The 9,272-nt window shown below is 47.5% G+C and overlaps 1 protein-coding gene across 2 annotated transcripts; it reads left to right on the top strand.

The window, feature by feature from the left end:
- The first annotated feature begins 82 nt into the window (after positions 1–82).
- On the top strand, positions 83–3,948 carry TMEM186 (transmembrane protein 186). 2 transcript variants are annotated; one of them, XM_068566073.1, is made up of 2 exons: positions 83–120; positions 1,170–3,948. In XM_068566073.1, the coding sequence occupies exons 1-2, from the start codon at positions 118–120 to the stop codon at positions 1,803–1,805; spliced, it is 639 nt and encodes a 212-aa protein (XP_068422174.1). In that variant the 5' UTR covers positions 83–117; the 3' UTR covers positions 1,806–3,948. The 2 variants fall into 2 exon arrangements, with proteins under 2 accessions (XP_068422174.1, XP_068422173.1); XM_068566072.1 differs by having other exon boundaries at positions 102–120; positions 719–3,948.
- The last annotated feature ends 5,324 nt before the right edge of the window (positions 3,949–9,272 follow it).

Genomic DNA, 9,272 nt, shown 5'->3' with positions numbered 1-9,272 from the left:
TGGACTACAGATCCCAGAGTGCAGTGCGCCTCTACGCAGTCCTATTAGGGCCGAGCACGCGCTCTTAGCGGTTCCGGGAGTAGGTGGGATTCACTTCCGGCAGCAGGCGTTGAAGGCATGGTAAGAAGGCGGGTGGTGGGAAGTAAGGGAGGTGACGTGCTTTGTGGGTCGGGGGCAGGCCTGGGGCAGGCCTGCAGACGCCTGGGGTTCTGATTCGGAGAATCCGCGGGAGGGACGTGGGTTCCGATTTGTTATTCCCCGCTCTCCTCTGCGCTCAGGTCACGTGGGCCAGCAACGGCGATAACTAAAACTCACTGAACACTCGCCGAGCATCAAGTGCATTTGAAGGCTTTAAAACCATCATCACATTCAGTATATTTTGGATCCCCATTTTGAAAGATGAAGAAACTGGGGCCCAGAGAGGTGGAGTAATTTGCCCAAAGATCCACAGCTGGTGACTGTAGGAGTCGGGATTGGAACCCAGATCTGACTTCACCGCCCAAAGTATCTTTCACTGCACTATTCGAGGTGTGGAACTGTGCATCTCATAAAACCCTTGTGCTACGGGTTGACGCCTCCCTCCTCCTCCGTTCTACCCCATTCCTCAATTTAGGCCAAGTAAACAGCTTTTCCCTTCTGACCCCAAGATGACGCTTTAACCTGACCGAGAATTGGGAAGTTATTATGATGACTATCTTGCGGATTTGTTCCCCACTAGGACATTGATTGAGTTTCCTGCTTGGGGAAATGTCACACAGGCTGTGGATCCAGTGCCAGCCCAGAGTTGGCCCTCCCAAGGTATTTGTTGAATGAATGAAGGCTGCGCCTCCTTTCCTATACCTACTTGAGCTGTCTGGAGGAAAGAGGACCGGATTAAAAGTCAGACTCTGCCCCACTCACTGGCTGTGTGTCTTTGGGTAAATTTCTTACCTTCTCTGGGCTTAGTTTCCTCCGTGGTAAAGTAGAAGTAGTGGTTCCCATTGCAAACAGCTTTTGTGAAGATCACGTGAGGTAAAGCATCTGGCTTTACCTTTCTTTCCATCTCTGGCAGTGATGCTGGCCTCACAGGATTGGTGGGAGCCTCCGTGTAAGACGCTTTGCAGCTGTTCCTTGTGTGATTAGCATGGTTGAGTTCCATGAGAGAAATGGTCTCCCTGTCTCCCTTTCAGGCTGCCTTCCTCCGAGCTGTGCCGCGGTCGCCAGGGCCAGCTGCATGGGGAAGGGCTCTCCACGAGCTGTGGTGCTGCATTGGGCAGGATCCTAGGAGGTGGGTGGGAAGCAGGCCACCAGCCTCCAAGGAGAAACCACCCGGCACAGAGACAGAGACATTTCAGATGGTGTACCGGTTTGATGCCATCAGGGCTTTCGGGTACTTGTCTCGGCTGAAGGTGGCACAGACGGCCCTGACGGTGGTGGCCTTGCCGCCTGGCCTCTACTGGTACTCCCAGGGCCTCATGACCTTCAACTCCCTGTGCCTGGCGGGCGGGATCGCTGGCTTTGCCCTGGCCATGTTGTGCTGGATGAGCCATTTCTTCCGGAGGCTGGTGGGCATCCTGTACGTGAACGAGTCGGGCACCATGCTGCGGGTGGCCCACCTGACCTTCTGGGGCCGGCGACAGGAGACATACTGCCCTGTGGCCGACGTGATCCCCATGACGGAAAGCCAGGATCGGCCTCAGGAGCTGTTTGTGCGGATCCAGCAGTACAATGGGAAACAGACCTTCTACCTCACCCTGCGCTACGGACGCATCCTGGACCGAGAGCGTTTCACACAGGTGTTTGGGATGCTGGACAAGCTCAAGTGAACGGGCAGGAGCCAGGCCTCCTGCAGGAAGCCTGAGGGTGTGAGCGGGGCTGAAGGAGGGGGTCGGGCAGCTGGAGACTTTGCTGGGGCCCCTGGGAACTTGTCTTTTGGGATGAGGAAATTCATGAGGTAGAAGTGAGTAACTGGGTTAGAAAGAGGCCCTGAGTGCAGATTCTTAACTGCACTTGTGTGTGACATTCAGATAATGGCCAGAAGTTTCTGTTAAGAGCCAGTTCTTGGAGGAAGAGATGCTAAGCTGTCTCGAACAGTTTACACTGCTGTGAAATCAAAGACAGAGAGGTGGGGGGCGGGAGCCAGAAGACTTGGGTCTGTCCGTTTCCAAATCCCTGTCCTGGGGCAGGTTATCAAGTCTCTCAGAACCTTGGTGTTCACATCTTTTTTTTTTTTTTTTAACATGTTTATTGGCGTGTAATTGCTTTACAATGGTGTGTTAGTTTCTGCTTTATAACAAAGTGAATCAGCTATACATATTCATGTATCCCCATATCTCCTCCCTCTTTCGTCTTCCTCCCACCCTCTCTATCCCACCCCTCTAGGTGGACACAAAGCACCGAGCTGATCTCCCTGGGTTTTCACATCTTAAAGTGGAAAAATCCTCCCTGTCTCCCGGGATGGGTGTGAGAATAAACAATAAATGTCATTGTTAGTTCAGAGGTGATGGCACCGCAAAAGGCTTCCAGGCAATGGGTAGGGATTTCACCAGCCCTATGCTGCGCCCCCTTGTGGACCCAGCGGCGGGGGGACCAGGATGAAGCCTAGAGGTGGGTCGTTTATTCTGCCAGCACAGTAGCTGCACAGCCACTGGGGCAAGGTTGTAATCCGAGCAAGTTCACCGCCCAGAGGTCTAGGGGCTCTCACATCAGAAGGCTTTGCAGTGTGATAAAGTCAGATGAACTATATGCTGGTGTGATACTTTATAAAATAAAGCCAGGTATATGTAATGTCCCCCGTAATTAGCAGTATGCTTATTATATAATTTGTAACAAAGTAAAGAGGAAAGAAGTCATGATCTTTGTAATTCTACCACTCAGAAGTCAATAACTAAATTTTGTTTTGTGACCTTCCAGTCTTTTTATTTCAAATCATAGTAAAATATAAACATAAATTTATCCTTTTAACCATTTTAAGTGTACACTAAGTGGTATTAAGTATATTTAGTGTTTTGCAACCATCGCTTCTCTCCATTTCCAGAACGTTTTCATTATCCCAACCAGAAACTCTGCACTCATTAAATAGTAACTCCCCAACGGCCCCTTTCTCCAGCCCTTGGCAACCACTAATCTGCTTTCTGTGTCTATGGATTTGCCTATTCTGGATATTTCATGTAAATGGAATCATCCACTGTGTGGCCTTTTATGTCTGGCTTCTTTCACTTGGCATAATTTTGCAAGGTTTACCCATGTTGTAGCAGGTATCAGAACTTCATTCCTTTTTAATGGCGGAATAATATGTATATATCACATTTTGTTTATCCATTCATCTTTCAATGGACATTTTGATTGTTTCCACCTTTTGGCTGTTGTGAGTAATGCTGCTGTGAACATTGGTGTACAAACATCTGAGTTTCTGCTTTCAATTCTTTTGGGTATTTTCTGAGAAGTGGAATTACTGGGTCATACGGTAATTCTAAGTTTAACTTTTTGAGGACCTGCCAAACTTTTCCATAGTGGCTGCACCATTTTATATTCCCACCAGCAATGCATCAGAGTTCCAATTTATCCACATCTTTTTTTTTTTTTTTTTATAATAGCCATCCTGATGGGTGTGAAGTGGTATCTCCCTGTGCTTTCAGTATTTACTTAAAACATAGATGTTATCCTGTATCTGAAATTGGCTTTTTTTTGCTTCATGTTATAACATAAGACTACGTCAGTTATAAACATTCATTTAAAATATTCAGTCACCAGGAAGAAACCTTGTGGCTCTGTGAGATGTGGGGTGCTAACTTACGTGGTGATCATTTTGCGGTATATACATGTATAAATCATGCTGTACACCTTAAACTAATACCATATTGTATGTCAGTTATATCTCAGTAAAGTTGGAAAAAATGGGCAGCATACCTTACAAATATATAAAAACAAAAGGCCCCGATTATTTGATTGTTTTTCATTTAAATACTTTTTATGCAAAAAAAAATCAGTAATTGCAAAATATTCTACTGAGTGGATGTAGCTGGTCCTATAACCTTTCTTGTTTAAATGATTTCCATTTTTTCATTGCTATAAAGAATGTGATAAATGCCAGCTATATGGAGAGATACCTTTCCTCTGTGTAGACTGCAAATGGCATTTTGAGAAAAGTGACTTTATAATGACGATAACATGAAAGAAGTTAGATCTTCTTAGTTAATTTATTGCATTTCACAGAAGCAAGTAAAGCATGTGATTCAAGACAGTTTGTTCCTGCAGGCTTCCAAATCAGCCAGTCATCCCAAACCTCTTCTGCTGGGTGCTGAAGGCACCACGGTTCATAAAAGGGGAGGATTTTGGCCTTTGTGGGACTGACAGCATCTTGATGGGGAGGGAGGGCGGATGCTAAGTGCATGTGTGTAATTAGAAATGGGGAGGGATTTCCCTGGTGGTCCAGTGGTTAAGAATCCGCCTGCCAATGCAGGGGACACGGGTTTGATCCCTGCACAGGGTGGGAAGATCCCACATGCCACGGGGCAACTGAGCCCGCGCACCGCAACGAAAGATCCTGCATGCCGCGACCAATACTCGACACAGCCAATAAATGAATAAATAAATATTAAAAAAAGAAATGGGGAAAAGTGCAAGGAAAGAGAGGAGTGGGGTGGTCTGAGGCAGAAGAGCGGGAGGGGTGAGGTTGGGAGAAGGGCCCGGACTTTGAAGGGGACCCCAGGTGTGAGAAGGAGAGGGACGTGAGCACTGCTTGTTCAGGCTGAGGGGACACAAGCATGCGTTGTGGACCGGAGTGGGGTGGGTGCCTTTGCTAAGGGGAGGGCCCTGAATTTGATCCAAATCACCGTGGGGAGGCTTTGAAGGTCAGTGAAAGAAAGCTTGGGAGCTCTTAAGCACAAGAGGAAACAGCTTTTAATTTGTGTTTGTTTTTAGTTAAAGATGCAAATGAAAGGGTATAGACTTATTATGGATTTGTCGTCGCCTCTGTTAAATTCCTATCACGTGTTAATTCCAGCCAGTCGAAGGCCATGGTCTGGGCAGTGTGTGACTGTGTCCCTCGGATGTTTGAGAATGCTGGGCTCCCATTGTCAGCTGGGGTGTATCTGCAGGGTCTCTAGATAGAGGGGCTGTGCGTGCCGTGGACCGTGTGACCCAGAGCCCGGTTGTGGGCCTGGGGGTTCCCGGAGAGCCGCAGACCCACTCAGAAGTGCCGGCTCTTAGAGTAAATGGCATGTGGTTCCACTGACTTAATTTTATACCAACTTTAAAAGTACAACCAGAACCTGACTGCTCTCACCTGCTCCAGCCCTGCCATTTCGATCCAAGCTGCCCTCATAGCCTCTGGACTATTGCAACCTGCTGCTTCCATCCTTGCCCTTCTAGAGTCTGTTCTCGCAGCAGCCAAAGTGATCCTTCCTTTCTTTCTTCCCTCCTTCCTTCCTTCCTACCTTCCTTTCTGCCACACCTTGTGGCTTGCAGGATCTTAGTTCCCTGACCAGGGATCGAACCCATGCCCCCTACAGTGGATGCACGGAGTCCTAGCCACTGGACCACCAGGGAAGTCCTGCCAAAGTGATCCTTTTAAAAAAGAGAATCACATCACTGCTGTAGAAGCTGAAGTCCTTACTGTGGCCTTACAGGGCCCAGCATGGCCTGGCCCCACCCCTACCCCCAGCTTTCTTCCCTCATCCACAACTCTGCGCTGACCACTTCAGTTAGCTCTATTTCCCTTGCTCTTCCTCCAATAATCAAGGACCCTGCAGCCTCAGGGCCTTTGCACTGACAGTTCCTCTGCCTAAAAGCCTTTCTCCCTAGGTATCTACCTAGAAGTGTCTGTCTCTCTCCAGTTTCTCTCTCTGTATAACAGGGGTGTTACTATTTATCCTCAAGAAGTTGTACTGAGGATTCAATTATATAGAAGACTTGATTATATAATTATCTGTAGAGCTGCTGGTTCCCTTCCCTACCTTTGCCTCACCTGCTTGTCAGTGACTTCAATTCCTGTGAACCTCTTCTCCCAAAGACACAGTCTGTGCCTATAAAATGTCTTAAGAGGGATTAATGATCCGACCTTGACTTACTAAAACCAAAAATTAACTCAAATAGGCCTGTTGGGCTACCTGTAAGCACTTAACCTGAGTGAGCTTCACCCCCTGGAGATTCTGATTATGTCTGGGGTGGATCCCCAGAATCTGTCTCTTTGTCAAGAGAGGCTAATTCTGCTATGCAGCCATGCTGGGAATTTCTGAAGTAGATGGCCAGGGTGGACAACACCAGAATGACACATGCCTCTGTGTCCCTGGGCCAGTTTTTTTTTTTTTTTCCCCTACAGAATAGGTTCTCCGCCTGGGCTCCATGTGTAGAATCACCTGGACACCTCTTAAAAAATACTGTTGCCCAGGCCCATGACCAGTTTCCCTAGAGGGGATTCTCATGCATAGCCTGATTTGACAATCACTGCCCAGAAGTGTCAGCTCAGTGGGAGGTGACAGCCCCGATTCTCACCGGCTCTGGCACGAAAGAGCCTCCACTTGGATGCGTGGTTTGCTCACGCAGTACCAGCAGAGGGCACACAGAGCAAATGCATCATTCTATCCCTTTATTTCCAAGCTAAAATTACATGTGACAAGGGAAACAGTTTAGGGTTTCTGCAGTGCACCAGCAGGGCAGTAGTACCCAGTTCCCATGCTCCAGATCAGCAACAACAAAAACAACAAAACTCGCCTGTGCTCAACCCTGCAGATTCTGGTTGGGCAGAAGCTGGGCATCTGTATTTTGATGCTTCCCAGGTAATTCCAAGGCACCCCAGGTTTTGAGAATCATTGTGTGGGATTGAGCCTTCCCAAGAGCCGTGCCTCTCTGATGGTCAAGCAGCTTCTCAGAAAATGGAAACGGTCTTTATATTCAGGTGGTGTGTGGATATATTGGTGATTTCCCCCTTCGAAAACAATTCCAAAATAATCATCTAATAGAAATACCCAAGCATGTATATGAGAATGTTCACTGAATGTTTCTAATAGTGAAACAAACACACAACAACAACAGGAAGTAAACTAAGTTGCCATTAGTAGGCAACACAGTTAAATAAGCTATGGAATATTACACGCCCTTAAAAAGAGTGAGGTTGAACCATATCTGCTGATGTGACAAGAAAATCATGGGGCAGTGTTAAGTGGAAAAAGCAAATCAGAGAACAATATAGTTCTGTATGATCCTATTTGTGATTTTAAAAAACACATTCCAAATTTTTCACAGTGGTTAATTCTGGGGAGAAGATTCAGGTGGATGAGGTAGAGGGAAAACTTCTACTTTGAACTTTATGGCCTTCTAGTATTGTTTAAAATTTCCGTAACGAGCATGTCATCCATCTTAACAAATGAAGTAAAATGCTGTAATAAACACAATCTCTTTTGCCGTCCTCTCCCCCTCCTGCCAGCTTTTGAGGTAAAGAGAAAAGTTTCTCAACCATGAATCTCCATTCTGGACTTGGAAGCTGGGTGGACAGTAGGAAACAGTCCTTAAAAGCATTAGTGATACAACCGTGTTTGTATTTTGTAGACTGGTTTTCATTCCCATCTGCTGAGAACCATCTGGACTTTGGGCACCCCACCTGCCCTGGGCTGTGTATTACTTAGATGCAGGAAATGGGGTAACCTGTAGCATGTCCATTTTCACATGGTAGTTGCTAGGGACTGAATGTTCGTATCCCCTCCTAAAATTCATATGTTGAACCATAGCCCCCCATGTGATAGTGTTTGGAGATGGGGCTTTTGGGAGGTGATTGGAGTCAGATGAGGTCATGAGGGTGGGGCCCCCACAATGGAATCAGTGCCATGTGAGGACACAAGGAGGAAGAGACCCTCACCAAGGACCCAACCCTGGACTTGCAGCCTCCAGAACCGTGAGAAATAAATGTTGGCTGTTTATGCTGCCCCATCTCTGATATTCTGTTAGAGCAGCCTGAGCTGAGACAGGTAGTCCTCCAGACCGTGGTGAGGTCTGCTCCAAATGGGGACATTCACAGTGTGCATGGCTGGGAGCCGTTGTCCTTCCTACACCGGTTACCAGAACTGAGCCTTACCTGGTCATAGGCCCAGATATCCCACCCCCAGCCCATCATAAATAAGCATGTTTAGTGCACTTCCCAGAACAGATTTGATGGGCTTAGCTGCTTGCAGGGGGCCAGCCTGGGGTGAATTAGCCAAATAACTAGGAGCTTGCCCTTGGCTGCTTTAAGAATTCAGGACTTGTGAGTCCCCGGATGGAAAGCCACCGGGTCCCTTTGAAACCTGGGCAGAGTCCAACTTTTATGGCCCTGTTTTGATCCTGCAGCATTCATTCAACCATAAAATCATGCCTGATGAGGGTTAATTAGGCAGGGTTGATACCATCTGGCCACATTTGTACCAACTCTAGTGACAAAACATCTGTTTTACTGATCAACAGTTGTAATCTACTCTGGGATCTGGTGGGACTTGTCCCTGTGTTGGGAAATAGGTTTAACATTTAGAACTATATGTGAGCTAGGTTCACAGAGATCAAGTAGCAAAAGGAACCATCGTGTATTAAGCACCTACCACGAGTCAGGAGATGATTACGTGATTTTTTATTTTATTTATTTTATTTTTATTTTTGGCTGTGTTGGGTCTTCGTTGCTGCGTGCGCGGGCTTTCTCTAGTTGCAGCGAGCGGGAGCTACTCTTCGTCGCAGTGCACGGGCTTCTCATTGCGGTGGCTTCTCTTGTGGAGCACGGGCACGCAGGCTTCAGTAGTTGTGGTGCATGGGCTCAGTAGTTGCGGCACGTGGGCTCTAGAGCACAGGCTCAGTAGTTGTGGCGCATGGGCTTAGTTGTTCCGCGGCATGTGGGATCTTCCTGGACCAGAGATCGAACCTGTGTCCCCTGCCTTGGCAGGTGGATTCTAAACCACTGCGCCACCAGGGAGGTCCCGATTACGTGATTTTCTTGAATCCTTCCAGCAACTGTTGGAGTTGGAGAGCCAGAGAGAGGTCGCAGGTGTAGGGTGAAGCATGTGGCTTGGAAGCAAGACTTCCTACCTGCTTGAACCCCAGCCCTGCGACTCCCAGGCTGTGACTGTGGGCCAGTAATATAATCACTGTCTGTGCCTTGGTTTCTTCATCTGTGAATTAATGATAATAAAAGCACCCACCGAGGGTAGTTGAAGGGGCTGACTTCCTACATGGAAAGCGCTTAAAAATAGCGCTTGGTCCAGGGAAGCCCTCAATAAGTGTCAGCTGCTTTACTATGATCACTCTCTGCAGGTGATGCTCAGAGAGGTGAAGTG

This window comes from Eschrichtius robustus, chromosome 16 (genome assembly GCF_028021215.1).
Source record: "Eschrichtius robustus isolate mEscRob2 chromosome 16, mEscRob2.pri, whole genome shotgun sequence".
NCBI classification, from domain to species: Eukaryota; Metazoa; Chordata; class Mammalia; order Artiodactyla; family Eschrichtiidae; genus Eschrichtius; species Eschrichtius robustus.
This window is presented reverse-complemented; position numbering and strand designations above follow the sequence as displayed.